At 41.2% G+C, this 15,950-nt stretch overlaps 1 protein-coding gene across 1 annotated transcript in view; it reads left to right on the top strand.

Annotated features, from left to right (window-relative positions):
* fut8b (fucosyltransferase 8b (alpha (1,6) fucosyltransferase)) overlaps window positions 1-15,950 on the top strand; it is a 102,524-nt gene that overhangs the window by 61,623 nt on the left and 24,951 nt on the right. The window contains exons 3-5 of the mRNA XM_080514307.1: window positions 6,325-6,443; window positions 7,501-7,663; window positions 13,713-13,827. Of these exons, the coding sequence (XP_080370433.1) occupies window positions 6,325-6,443; window positions 7,501-7,663; window positions 13,713-13,827 (397 nt within the window). The remainder of the gene's footprint in view (window positions 1-6,324; window positions 6,444-7,500; window positions 7,664-13,712; window positions 13,828-15,950) is intronic.

The following is a 15,950-nucleotide window of genomic DNA, read 5'->3' on the forward strand; positions in this document are numbered from 1 at the left end:
TTCAGCGAAATTGCCTTGTAACGGTCTGGATCATTGACCATTAGCACTCTACTGCTCACCTTCTCTGTATCCTTGTGTTTCTTAGGTGGTACTCATGTCTGTTCAATAAATGTATTTCACGTGCGAGAGTCAAAGTTTAGGAATTCACACTTTTGGGGTTTATTTGCCTTATTTGCTATTACTTTGTAACTCTTTTTCCCCGGTTACTAATTGCAGTATCTAAACTGATTGTGTCAATCATGCAGTACAGTTTTGACATTGTGTCTGGCCTTGTGTCAGATATTGACATTAAATACAATACTGTTTAGTGTGTACACTCAAGTTCAAGCTATTCCAGGGTGAGCTTTGTGAGCCAAATTTGTGCTTGGGGCATAATTAAAGTTTAGATGTGGCTGAAATGGTTATTTCATGTAGAGACATATCATTTGGGTGTATATAATAAGGGCTCACAATCAGTCTATACAGATGGCATGCTGAGAACTTCAGTGCATCCTTACAGCGGACCAAAGAAACAAATTATAAATACTTGCGTTTCTGTGATTTAGTAGTGTTTTAACTTTCATAAATATTTTTGTGAAATGTGTTTCCATTCGTACTTACTGTAGGTAGAATCACTAGATTTTCAAATCAACATTCAAAAGGCCTTTTCTGAATTTTATCTAATAATTTAAACATTTCTGCTTTATACCTGCTGTTGTTTTCAAAAGAATTCAAGTGTTTTTATTTCTTTTGTTCTCTTAGAACATGGATATATTTCCCCAGGTAAGTGTAGTCACGTCCTTTCTATTGACAGGGCAATTAATTGTGATTTTAAAGTAACTAACTCTTTGTAGTTTGTTTTTTGGGTTTTGTTTTTTTTTTAAATTCACTTTGCTTTTTTTTTTTACTGCTGAAGAGAGAGAGTGAATTTATTAAAATGTTGGAGAAAGAGCTGACAGGCAGGAGGAGAACAGAAAGAAGCTCACAAAAGATTCACATTTATAGTGAAGGAGAACATGGAGATGGCCAGTGTAACTGAAGACCCCCCCCCCCCCAACTGTTCTTTTACTAGACTATGTTGAAAGGTACTTTTAGTTGTAATTGAGGACAATGTAATCAGTGTAACGGGAGCTTTAATTTTATACAGATTGTCACGTCTCTTTCCTCCTCTAATCCTTACTTATAGAAGTAGTTTAATGGGACAATGCTGTGATCTTCTTGTGTGTAAAATAGTAATGGTAATGTTGCTTCATTCGGTGATCGTATAAGTACAGCGCAGTGTTGCTGAACTGATCCTGCCCTGCGCACACACACACACACACACACACACACACGCACACACACACACACTGCTGTCTGTGATTGGGACATCTCTGTCCGAGCCGAAGTCACCAAAGCGTTGCAGTATGTGGGGCAAGAATGCAGCATTCACAATCAAGTTTACTGGGAATCATGGTGTTTGAGTCAGTAGATTTAACATGGACATAGCAACGGGAAGGAAAACTGATTAGATCCAAGGGGTTAAATAATGCCACTGAGATGAGATCGAAGGTACACCTTAAATAAAATACGCTCAATTAACATAGTTAATTGAATGTTTTTGGATAGTTTTGTTCTCATCAAATCATTAACTATAAAGCCTCACTTATGTTGAACACTATGGGATTGTGTTCATGGCGCCACCACACATTTGTATTGTTCACTAGCCTTTCCGTTCTGCTGCATTCCTATGGTTTATTAGCTTGACTTATTTGAGTCAAGTGGTTGTCATCAGTGAGATCCCAGGAAAGATACAAGCATGTCACGTCCAGTTTTTTAATGCACCGTGCAGCAGTCTCTCATGCACTCATACATACATTTGTTTTCTATAACGCATTATCTATTTCAGGGTCATCTAATCCCAGCTGCTTATGGATAAAGACACGGCATCCTGGCACAGACATAAAGACTTCATTAACACATGAATGCAATTTAAAGGGCATTTTTAACCTCCAACCAGGGGCAAGAGCAGGGATCACCTCCCTACCATGCATTCTTTTACCCATACATGCTCCTCCCTAATTTATAGATTAACTCACCTCAACTGCTGCTACGTATTTTCAGTGTTCTGCTCATTTTTATTATGGTGAAATAATTAAAGCACATAATAAATAAATATGGATAACATCACTGCAAACAACAACCTCAAATTGAACATACAAGCAACTTACTATATCAACACATGAGCAAGGTTTTAAATGAGTAATCTATTATTGCTGTACTGGATCACATTGGATGACAGAGGTGTACCTAAAAAGCTGGTATGTTTGTGTAACCTTCTCTTTTGTCCACCTCCCAGAATACCTCACATCTCCCTCCACATATATATATATATATATATATATATATATATATATATATATATATATATATATATATATATATATATATATATATATATGGGTTTTACAGGTCAGCATGTACAGGTTTTCTTTTGAAGTCAAGCTGAGTATATTAAATTTTACCGTGGAAAATCTGTGTGCCCTGCCGTGCCCCCCATGCCCCCACTGTTCAAACAACTCCGCCCCACTCTGATCATCCTGTGAACTCCATGCTTACCCACTGCATGGGTGGGAGCCAGCGCCCGCGACAGCTGGGGCAGCTTTTCAGAGGAAACTGGGTTGTATGCTGAACCTCACCTGCTTTCCGGCTCACTGCTCAGCGCCGATGGGGCTCACCCACCCCCCACCCCCCCCTGCTTTCATAGCTTGTCTTTCATTCTGCCGTTACCAACACGCACACCCACCCACCCCACCTCTGCACCCCGCTTCCCCTGATTCAGAGTTTTCCTCATCTGTTACTTCTCCTGTATCGTTTGATTAAGACGCTGTTGAATCCAGCTGCCTTGTCTCGTCTCGGCTGCAGGTCCTCCAGAGATATCATTGGGGATCGTTTGTGTTTGTGTGCTGTGTTTGCCTCTCTCCCGTGTGTGTCTGAGGGGTTTTGATACCACTGAGTGTTTGGATATATTTAATATCGACATATCTTGGTGGGAAATGCTTGTATTTTGCCTTCACTAACAGCTACAGTGGTGGTTTATGGTTTTATTTGAACATACTCACTAACCTTTATATCACATCCCTGCTCATTAGTGTGTGCTTGCTTGGCCTATTTTTTTCCTACTTCTTCAAGGAGATTTTGTGTTATGTTTAGAGTTGAAACTTCTTAAATCTCCCGGGAAATGAAATCACCTATAGTCCTACTTTCTGTACAATAATGTAACAAGGAAGTTAAGGTGTGACCTCCTGGGATAGCTTGTTGAATACAATTTGAAGAGACGTTGCTGTGAGATAATAAACTCGATAGCTGCAGAGAAAATTCACCGGGGTTTCATTTCAAAAGATCTGTGTCTGGCAGCTGTAATAGGTTGATCACAGGTTTCACCAGAAAAAGAAAAGCATGTAATTAGGAAGTGCATATAGATATCCAAGATGCCTCAAAAGATGTACAGAAGTTTATCTTTGTCCATCGCACAATTACATAATGTAAAAATTAGGAGATCCTCTTTTTTTTTTTTTTTTTTTTTCTCCTCGGTTTCCGAGGCTTTGAAGCACATTGCTCAGTTAGTGCTCAGTGAAGTGGGAGGCCGGGGGTTTCTCAGGGACTAGGGTTTGAACACTGAAGGGGGAGTTGCGCAGCAAGACAAGCTGTTGCAACTTTAAAAGTCTCATCTTTATGCCTGCCAGCAACTGATGTTCCTTGCTCAGAGAGCAAATTGAGTTTGCATGCCTTGATGACTCATTAACATGGCCTTTGCAGCACTTCACTAATGCCCCTGTGGATTCGAACATATTAAATTTTTGATACTTTAATGTGGAGGGATTGATTTGTGTGAAGTGAGAGGAATTGTTTTGTTTTTTTTATCCCCCCCTCGGCTGATTTGAACTCTGTGCTCATTCGTGTTTTTATTGCATGCATGCTGATGCAGTTGTTCAGAGTTCCCCGACATTGAGCTGTGGAAATGCAAATGTGTTGCTTTGCATTTATTAGTAGGAGATAATTAACCAAAACACTGAAAGCATGCAGTTGCAACAAAGCTCTCTCTACACGTATGCACTCCTTTACAGTGCATAAAGCGGATCAAAGTTGCAATATCCCAACGACTCCATTATGCTTTTTGCCACACACTTTTTGCTTAAGCATCATAACTTGATTTAGAAAAATCCCCAAAAAGCTCCAGAAACCAAAACGCAAAAGTTAGACCTCAAAAGCCTGAATCATCGTTAAGCTTGCATTACAATGTGTGCCATCTCAGTGCATGTTTTCCTGAACGATGAACCTCTTTTGTTGCCGTTTTCAACACCTAAATCCAAGCAGGAGACCCTCAACCCTGCAACCATAACGCAGCATGCACTATGTGCAATAATCCGAGGGAATTTCCACAATGGCTTCTTATAAATGGCCAAAGCACAGAGGAATAGTTTGTGTATAATCAGTTCACTGCACATGAAAAGCTTTGATTTTCAAATGCTAAGTTAATTATATCAGAGTATGTTGTGAAGCCCTGTGAAATCAGATTTGGTGTATTAGAGAGTTAAAATGCTGTCCTAAGTGAGCGTCGCTTTACAGCTTTAACAGTCGAGGATAATTTTCCTTCTATACGTTTATATCCCCCCCCGTACATCCATTCAGCTGTCTTCTATATTGGTTCATCCAACTCGGTGTAACACAAAGAGACAATCACACTCACCCTGACTCGTTGCACTCAAATATGCGTTAGGACTGTTGGAGAAAAAAACCTCATAGAAAAACACAGCAATTATGTGGAGAACATGCAGGTAGAGAACACGAACCAGGGCTATTCTCTCACTGTTGTCTCCATACCATGAGTTGGTTGATTCATGCTTGTATTTGCTTTCATTCCGAATAAAGAGATTTCGCCACGATCGGACCTTAGATTTTTCTCCAATTTACAGTCTGGTCAGGCTGCAATTTGTGGCTCGATAGTAAAGAACATAGGTTGGACTAAACAAACACAGAAAGTGATTTAGTCCTGTGCACATAATCCCGAACTCAGAATAAATACAGCGGAACAGGGCTCCGGGATGCCGCTCTGGTGTTTTCTGAGCAGAATGAAGTTGAATTTTCAGCGGTAAACAGAACAAGCTGTCAGCCTTCACAGCTCGGTTGCTCCTGCTACTCGCAAGTGAAGAAATGAAAATGGAGTTACCCCGGCGAGACACAGTTCATATCGCGCTAACTAGTGGCTGTTGGATGATAAACATCGTCGCCGAACTCCCCGACGTCATTAATGACTACTGACTCTGTGTTTTGGAGAGCTCCGTTCTCCATGTGTGTGTATGACCTGCAGCATTTCTGGACAAATGTATTCGATTCCAGTCGGTAGTGAAAAATTAGTTTCACAGTATTTGCAGAGCATCCGTCCTCTTTTTTTCAGATGGAAAATAATGAGGAAACTGTAAAAACAGCCAAGTTTGTGGGGTGTGCACCCAAAGAGATGTAGAAAAGGTTTAAAATATTGTTTTTGTGCATATTTGATTTTGGTAAACAGTAAATATATTTCATTGATGGCTGACATTCACAGTAACTCTTCCCAAAAACTAACTGGTAATTAACAACTTCATCAGAAATGATTTTTTTTTTCTTTTTCTTTCTTTTTTCTTAAGCAATTTTGGAAGATTAAGAAGCGTAACTACTGAGAAGCAAACATCCTTTCTCATATTTTATTCATTGTTTTAGTCGTTTTACTCTTACTCTCTATATGTGTGCAATCTGTCTGCATTAACTTTGTTTTTGGAAAATGTGGAAGGAGCGTCCTATGTCTCTATACTCTTTACTTTCAGTTCTTTGCTTTTGCAACTAAATAAAATGGACTTTCCTAAGTCTCACATATAAAGTAAAAAAAAAGGTTGAGTGTATTTTTTTATTTAATTGTGGTAATTGTGACCGAAAATATCTTGTGCTATGAATTTTTATATAGATTCTATTTTTGATTTTCATGACTTGATAACAAGAGAATAAGTGTTTTGCATCCGGTAAATAATAAGTCGGAAAAAATATTTCTATGGGCTGAATGTAGCTTATTTTCTTGTAATAATAATATAATCAAATGTGAGATGTGTTGCTGATGAATTAAAATGATTTGAGCTGCACCTTTATGGTAGAAAGTGAATCATCGACTCAGCAGTTTGCATCTCCAGGAAATCCTGTTTATCACATTGAAACTTTAAAGTTGACTGGCAGACAGTTTCACAGGTTCGTATTGTTGTAAAGTTGGCCGGTATATTTCTGCACATTGCTGCGCTCTCATGCTCACGCGTCTCATCTTCCCCTCGTGTGTCTCAGGATACCAGAAGGTCAGGCGGACGCTGGGTCCTTGGCAGCGGGGAGGCTGCGCTCCCTGGAGGATCAGCTCACCAGAGCCAAACAGAAGATCCACAGCTTCCAAAAACTCACTGGAGATGGTAAGCGGGGCAGGGCCGCCCAAAGAGGCTCCATCAAACAATTGGGCACGGAGCTTTAGGAATATGAAAGAATTGATTTTAAAGGTGCTCGGGCTGACAGAGTGCAGCTGTGAACTTTTTTCCTGTAGCGGAATTCTCAGTCTGTTCCGGCATTAAAGCTGCTGCAATGATGGCGAGGCCACATCATCAGATGGGCGGGGTTACGGGTGCACTTGCCTCTCTGAGCAGTGGTCAGTGGGGCAGGGAAACTGTCAGGTGAGCAGCGAAATGTGTGAATGAAGTCTAAGCGATGTGAATACCCCAGTGGTACAATGGTGGATTGAGAGGAGAGGGAGAAAAAAGAGAGATTGAGAGACAATAAAAGAGGGCATGCGAGTGTGGGGGGGCAGCGAAGGGTCAGCCTTTCCATCTTGCCGCGGGGAGAGAAAAAGTTAAAAATACCCTCCAGCTTTTTTTCCATAAGGGAGGACGTTTGGAGAGAAGAGAGAGAGGGATGGAAAGGTAAAAACGAGCGTTCCCTCTGCGCCGCCAACTTCTCCTGCTTGAGGCTGTCCTTCCCGTAATGTCAATGACCCCCCCCCCCCGGTTTATCTCTACAGAAGCCAGAGCAGCGGCATCAATGTGGGTTACTCCACATTGTTTGGCGTTTGTAGGGTACAGTTCCTTCCTGTTGGCAAAAAAACGATAGATGGAGAGAGAGAGCAGGAAAAACAGTGATCAAGTGTTCTTAATGAGGTCAAAGTAACACCCAGGGACAGCGCATGAAAGAAGAAAATTTTAATGGTTATATTCTGACTCCACGCTTTGCGCCAGAAGGATGTTTACACTCGCATAATCTGATGCTGAGACAGTCTCGAAGACCTCCAAACATTCCTCTTCACCTCGTTTCCTCTGGCTGTATTCCCATGGAGAGGCTTTGAAGTCGGCGTCATTGATTCTTTGTTTTAGATCATACCTGTGCCTGGATTGTCACACCGGCAGAGTATCTTTTGTTATGTTTTGTAAGCCGTTGAAGGTTTTTAGCTGTTCGCTCTCACTCGACCCGTCTTCCCCGCAGGTCCCGGGCCCACTCAGGAAGAGATGCGGAGGAGGGTGGAGAACGGCGTCAAGGAGTTCTGGTACTTTGTTCGCAGCGAGGTGAAGAAGTTGGCCAACGTTGAGGCCAGCGAGAGGCAGAAATACGCAGACACACTCCTGCAGGACCTCGGACACCAGGAGAGGTGGGCATGCATACACGGGATCCAACCTTTTCGCGGTTTGTCGTCTTGAGTGCCAGTTCAAAACGGGTTTGTTTGGTTCTCGTTGCATGAATCGTAGCACTTATACACAAATATGATTTAAGTTATTTAAAACCCAAAAAAATTCTCTTATCTGGTAATATCACGTGTGTGGATGGGGTTTTTTTCGACGACGTGCGATAAACCATGCACATTTTTACAAGAAATCCTGATAAGTGGAGTTTAAAGCTGATGGATTCTAATATATGTTTGAGTGAACAACAATCAGCCTCACAGGTCTGAGAGTTTTCCAGCCTGCGTCGTACAGGACCCAACCACATCGTTTGTACTTTCAAAATCAAGTTCGATTGTGGATCTCAACAGCTGTTCAAGAGTTTGAACAGAAAGAGAGGACGAGTTTCTGAAACAGAAGCAAACAAACTATACAGAGAAAGCATGGCGCCCCTGGTGGATGTAATTATTCCTGAACGGAGTTGATGTCGTATGTGGTGTGTTTGTGCTTCCTGGACTTAAATCCTGGACTTTTTTTTGTTTTCGTCGTCATCATGTTTGATTTTGGTGACCCAATCCAAGAACATCAAATAAAAAACAAACAAGAAGGAAAATGTTATGAATTGGCAACATGCCAATTCTGCATCATCTGTATCTTACTACATCATCTGTATCTGTTTTAGGTTAGCCTATAGAAGTTGTTTAATTCAGTTGAGCACATGGCGTCAATCATAGTTAGATAACTGCATGTGTGCTCAAATGTGATGAAATTTAATTATCTTTAATATCAAATATTAATAGACACTATAATTAAAAGGCCCATCTATGTCAGTGGTGCCCAACCACTGGTCTGCTGACCGATAGCGAATCATTTGGTCCCGGGCGGCAAAGAGAGAATAAAAAGTTTTATTTTGAAAATGTACATTTAAATTTCTGTTAGCCTGCATTGAGTTTTAGTTTGATTAATCATTGATCCCGGGCCACAGAGCATTTGTTATTACAGCTAATTGGAGGGATTTTTGTTCATAATTGGTATATGTTGTATATGTCATATTTGTATATGACACAGCTCTCTATTCAGATGTGAATCGAAAGCAGCACTCACTCAGAAGAACAAAGGGCAAAGTTCACAGACACACCTTCTGTATCATCTGGATGGCAGTTTTCCAGACAGCTGAATGAAAGCAGAGCCTGGTGTCACACAGGCAAGTGGCTCCATTGTAATCCTTCTGAAGTGCCTTTCAGGGCCCATTGTCTTAGCAACGCTGCTTAAGAAGCTTTCCAGAGCCCGGATCCTCACCCCAAACGCATAAGCATGCATGTTCACTGTATTGTCACGGACACATTCCGTTTCCCTCCTAAACCCGCCGGCAGATTTCTCAATCGGAGCCGCAGGCAAAAGGCCAAGGAAGTCAGCACGAGATAGGAGCTGCGATAGTAAGAGCAGGGAAATGTTTAACTTAAATAAATCACTTCCCCTTCATTTAAATTCTGCTCATGCAGGGCATGAGGTCCTTGTCTAGAAAATATTCAGATTTAAAAAAAAAAAAATGTAGCACATTAAAATAAAAATGGGAGAAATGAAAATGATCAATGCAATATGAAGTGCTTTCACAAAGTTTTATTAATAGCTGAGAGGAAGTTCTCCGTGAAAGTTCACAGTGATCTGACAGAAACCAGCAGCTCAAAGTGCAGATATCTGCAGCAAGAAATAAAGCAAATAAATTCCTGCGCCTCTACAAAGCGATGTGTCACAGTACTGGTACCACTTTCTTTCTTAGTAATGAGCGTCCATAAATATACAACATCCTGACTTATCTTGGTTCTTAGTCGCACTGAAAACTACTGAAATAAAGAAATGTCATACCATTTCAAAGTGAAAAACACTGGACATGCTTGAGAAAAGGCTAAAACTTTAAACATTTGATCGTGCGGCACAGGCTGATAGAGATTGAACAAAAGCAGCAGCAAAAGGAGATGTGGTTTTTCTAACTCTGACGCTGATTTACTCCAAGCGGTTGCAAGAATGAAATATGAATTTTGGGGACAGAGCCCATCTGGCAGTTCGTAGGACGACTGTTGACATAATTACTGCATGCTTGACAGACTGATTCGTGAGTAGTACCACTGAGTGCATGCTGCAAACATGTGCAATGTGTAACTTGAACTATATATAACCATGCTTCAGGAAATCCTGAGTCTGATTCAACCCTTCACTGAAAATTAAAAAAAAAAAAACGAGAATAGAGTCGATAGTAAGTCTGGTGCATTGTGTCATTAATCCTTATTATGCCACGTAGCACTACACTTTACGTCTTTAGGACAGTGCTTTCTGTCTTCCCTCCCTTTCATCGTTCCTTTGTTTCACCTGACCTTGTAATCCAAGGCTGAATCCTTGTAATTGCTTTCCTCTTGGTGCAGCATCAGCAGTGAAAGTGTTGTAGCTGCTGGTTCAACATCCCATCTGAGCCAATCAGAGGCTTTGGGGGGAAGCCCGCATGCTTCTGAATTGCAAACGCACACACACACACACACACACACACACACACACACACACGCACACACACACCCTTAATACATATGCAGGACTTCGTGTCAGCGTGGTGTTCCCCTGTCTCGCTGCCAGATCCCTCAGGGCTTGTCTGTTGATTCTTCCTTGTTAAGCATTGCGGCCAGCCAGGTTTGCTTTTGCTTCCCACAGAGGGCCGGTGATGGCTCCCATGCGCGCTTCTATAGACGAGAGGTTGACATCCATTCACACACTCTCGTTTCGGCTTCAAAATGGGACAATGAGTAATGATGCCGTCTTGGTTAGAGGGGAAAGGCTCGGTACACCGTGCCACGCTCTTGCAATGGGACGTTTCAATCGTTTTGTCTGTGAGTTTTTGTGTGTCTTCGCATGCGCTGCTGAATATATGTATAAGACCTCTCAGTCACACAGGATGTGACTGATTTAGGTCAAAGAAGTGAGTAATAAATTAAGCTTGCATAAGTGTGTGTGTGTGCGTGTGCGTGTGTGTGAAGTGTTTTGCGTCTGCCCCTTAGCTGTGGATATCGGAGTCCTCAGGCATGTTTTTGAGTGGATGGCCACGATTTTCGGCAAGTGTCTGACACTTACACAGATTCGCTGTCAGTAGAATGCAGATGGCAGACTTAATCCAAAAAACGGCTCAGCAACCAGAAAGCCACTGTTGTTGTCAGTCAGCATCACGGAAACAACTTTTCTTCTTCTATAGATGTTAAGAAAGCACACAGAGCTGAAAACACAGCATGTTGTGAACGTGATTTGCGAGGGGATTGTCCTCGTCAGGTCCTTCACATTTGGCTACTGTAAAGTTGCATTATCTCACCCCGACAGTTGTTCGGAGCACCTTTTTTTCCCCCACTTAATTTCAGTTTTATGGCACCATTATGCAGTCTTTTAAACTAGTTGGTGCCTGTGTTGCATTAAGAAAAGGAAGTAAATAAATTGATTATTAAATAGACAGAGCAATAAGAAAGAGAAAAGGTGTAAATAAGGAGGGAGGGTAATTGTATGAGCTAGGTTATATAGACTGTGCATTATAGTGTCTTCACGCAGCCTTAAAGCTTGTTTTAAAGGTCTATTAGCTGCTGCACTGTGCAGGAGGATTTCATAAATGTGGCAAATGACAGCAAATTTGATATATATAATGTTTTCCTCCACTGAATCTGACGCGACGACCACTAGACAAACGTCGATACAGAAGAATAACAACAACATCTACGTATTTAGCAATGTCTTCAGGAGATAAACAAATGAAATGAACCGGAAATCAAGCCACTGTTACAGTGACATTTCGTGACAGGTCGTTCACAAACCCCTCTCACTACAAATCCATAAAACAAATTTAAAAAGACACAGATTTTAAGCAACAATTAAATATATTAAAACCATGCAGTCTTAATATTTGTGTTGCGTTAGCTTAGTGCAGAGGTTTGCAACCTGCTGCTCTGAGGCCGCATGTGGCTCTTCGTCCAATTTTCAGAAAATTATTTGTAATGTACAAATAATACATTTGTATGTATTGTATTTGTAATACATATATGTAAAAAAGAAAACGTTTTTGTGTAGATTTTTATTTTATTTACACACTGTTCTGCTCTTTGATTTAAAGCAGCTTAAATTGTGTCATTAATTCAAAGGTGCATATTTGGAAATGTCAGATCAGACATAAAGGAAAAGTATTACAATTTTCCCCAAACTTGTTTAATAATTAAAAATCAGGAAGCGGCATTATGACCGAAGTGTTTGTTGTTTGTCACTGTGTGACACATCGGCCTAAAATATGGTCGAAAAGCTGTCGACCCCACACACACACACACACACACACACACACACACACACACACACACACAATAATTTCATTTTTCACAAGCAACATGTGTGTTACCAAGCACGTTCTATGTGCTTTTATTTGCACAACAACCATAAACCACCAACCGTATGTGGTCTGAAAAGCTGCTGTGGGAATAAAACCGTTCCGACAGCAAAGCATGAGTGAGGTGTTTATGTTGTGGATATACAAACGTATGTTTTCATGTGTGCCCGCTGGGGACAGTGAAAGACATTGTGTCTTCAGATTGTTGGTCCATATGTACCTACGTCCGTCCATCTGTCCTTCTCATTCTCATTAGTGTCATGTTTCTAGTACCCCTTCAAGTCATTTCTGCAGACTTGCAGTTGATAGTACTAACGAAAAAGACAACAGAAACCAAGCGTACCTTGTAAAGATCATTAAGTGGTATCCACTCTGACATGTATCTGAATGCTGGTGTTTGACACAGAGAGCAAAGAGAGATTCGGAGAGAACTAGTTTTAATACAATACAATAAAATAGAATATAATTCTAAGCGTTTACAGGTAACAATAAAGGGTAACAGCCTCATATAGAGAAGCTATGGCTTTTTGTACAAATGTAACAAATCACACATGACTTTCCTCATTTGTTGTAAATTGACCTCATTCTGAATTATTTTTATATTATAGTTATCTTGTAATTATTATTAATGATGTGGTGGTGGGGGGGGGGGGGGGGGGTTGCCATTCACAAACTCATTCTTACAATCACAAGGTGCTTATAAATTCTTGGAGGTCGAACTGCCTAAAAGATTGGGCTCCAGCTGTCTCACTTTTCAGTTTTGGAGGTTTTTCTAAATTGTGTGATTTTGTTTGCTGATCCTTCCTGTTCTATTGTGTAACTGAAGCTTTTGGGAGGAATCTCAATCATTTTTTGTTCATTATGATTTGGGAATGATCATTTATGCTTTCATGTCATGATTAGATGCTCATCAGATTACTGTAATTTTTTATTTTTTTGCATGAGTACATACAACTGAGTTTTTACACCTTCTTTAGTTTCCTTTTACACAAGAACTGACCACATCGCACATCCGCATCCTTGCTGCACTTCACCGACTCCCTGTGAGTTTCACTATCGATTTCAAGATGTTCCTGCTTGTTTAAATCTTTAAACGTTCAGGCTCCTTCTTATTTAAGTGTACTGTACTTTTAACTTGCTGCCTGCTCTCCTCTGGTAGCTTTGCCAAGATCTCAACTCATCACTGAGGGTGATCGTGACTCCGCTGTTGTGGAGCTTATTGCCAGTGGATTTCATGCAGGGAAAGTCAGTTTTATCCTTTAAATGTCTTCTTAAAACTCACTTTTATCATTTGGCTTTCATACTTTTTAACTGATATTTCATGTGTCAAACTGCTGTTTGATGTTGGATTGTATTGTTCTATTGTGGTAAACAGGTTTGGGGTTATTACAAAGCTCTTTGTTTCTTCAGCTTTTTAAAACGAATATCTAGTTGTAGCTTCTTTTTTTACAGTCTGTTATTGTGATATGGTGACTGTTCCTGTGTGTGTTTGGCCTGTGATGGACGGGAGAACTCTCCAGACTGACCTTCACCTACTGTCAGCTGAGACTTTGTTTTAACTCCAAATTGGATCAGGCAAGATGGAAGATGAATGGATGAAATGTAAAGAGAAAATGACCTTTTAAAATGTGTGTCTGCAGGTCTATCATGACAGACTTGTACTACCTCAGCCAGGCGGACGGAGTCGGTGAATGGAGAGTGAAAGAGGCTAAAGACCTGTCGGATCTGGTCCAGAATAGAATCACCTACCTACAGGTAACCACAGTCACACCTGCCGCTCTGCCAACTGGCACACGCACACACAGACACACACACACATTATCGTCTACACACCCACATGTCGACACAAGCTATATTATGAGCATCCGCGCCAATGTTTTCCATCACGCCAATAAATGCACATATGCGTTTTTGAGGACATCTTTCACACTTGCTTGTCTCATTTGCAGCATCCATAACTGTCAGCATCACTTCCATGCTTAGCAGGTGAGGGGTGTGATAGCAGACGGCGCCAACAGTCAAATCTGACAAGCAGGATCCTTGTTGTTTGTCAGCGGTTTAGTGTTGAGCGTGCGCGCACACACACACACACGAGCGGCAATGGAGACGGAAAAATGGCAGATCAGCAGCCGTGCAAATGCAGAATCGTAAAACTGTCTATGCAGTCGAAAGAGACACACACACACACACACACACACACACACACACACACACACACACACACACACACACACACACACACACACACACACACACACACACACACACACACACACACACACACACACACACACACACACACACACACACAAACTCAATGAGGCTTAGATGGATGCTCATATACTTCCAGCCTCACACACACACACACTTGAGTCTGAACTGGGGATGCATCCACCGGGTCTGGCGCTGCCGGGTTCTCGGGTGGGGCGGTGCGGTGCAGCACCGGGCCCTGCAGCATTAATGAGCCGGTGTGTTTGATGAAGAGGACCCAGTCAGTCTGGCTGGGCGGAGACAGCGCCACTAACAGCTGCTGTCACCACCGCTGAGGGATCACACCGCTCTACCAGCTGCCATCACTAATTCATCACACACACACACACACACACACACACACACACACACACACACACACACACACACACACACACACACACACACACACACACAGACACACACACACACACACACGGTCGTGTGCAAATGGTTTCACCTGCACCCACACAGCCAACCGGCATGCGCTCACACAAGTGCAAGATTGATGTTCATAAGCGAAGAGGTCTGCATGTGTGTGTATATATGTCTGTGTGTGTGTGTGTGTCTCTGGTTGTCTTAGTCATAGACACTTGTGCATGTGTGTGTGTATATATATATATATATATATATATATATATATATATATATATATGTACACATATAGAGACGGACTCTTCCCGTCTTTCCTGCTGTTGCTGCCACCCGCACCGTGCCTCCCCTCCATCTCTGCGTCTGCTCCATCTGTCCACTCACAACATTCAGATGGAGCTCTGTCTGACAAGCTTTCCATCTATTTTTGCTCTATGAGCATTTGTATAATAGTATTAATTAGTAATGAGGAAGATTTTGGTTTTCATCCCCGCTGTTTTTGCCCTGCAGTTTCCAGAGTTCACCCATCACTTGACTGATATTGACATATATGTGTCCAACGTAGGATTTTAATAGCAAACCCTAATAATTTTTAGGGTTTGGTATTAGGTACTAGGTACCGATACTCAATCCATCTATCTTCTAAACCCACATTATCCAAGTTAGGGTTAGGAGTAGGGTTAGGGGGGAACTGGAGCTTACCTTGTTAGCAGCTTGGTATGAACCAAGGTAGTTCACAGTGTTTACTTAAAAAAAAAAAAAACATTGCAGTAGTGGACTGAAAACAGCAGGGATGAAAATGCTCCAAGTGTCCATTTGTTTGACTTTTTTATTTATTTATTTATTTTTTTTATTTTTAATTCTTAGACTTAGACTTAGACTTAGACTTTCTTTATTGTCATTGCAGTTCATCACACAGTGAGGAACTGCAATGACAATAAAGCAACGACATTTCGTTGCCAGTTCATCACACAGTGAGGAACTGGCAACGAAATGTCGTTGCTTAGCAACCGGTAAAAAAAGGCAATAAAAAAACATATTTAAATATATATATTTATATTCTCATTAAGGCTTTGCTCCAAAAATAATTTTTCAGTAACCTTCACTTCAACTGTAACCTCTCTGCTCTGGTCTATCCTTGCTGTGTTTTTGTGGCAGTGCTTCATGTAGCTTTGGAGTTCCTTTTTTTTTTTTTTTTTTTCACCCGGCCAAATCTTCAATTTAAAAATAGATCACAATAATGTAGCTCTGAGTAA

The sequence above is a fragment of the Blennius ocellaris genome (genome assembly GCF_963422515.1).
Source record: "Blennius ocellaris genome assembly, chromosome: 18".
NCBI classification, from domain to species: domain Eukaryota; kingdom Metazoa; phylum Chordata; class Actinopteri; order Blenniiformes; family Blenniidae; genus Blennius; species Blennius ocellaris.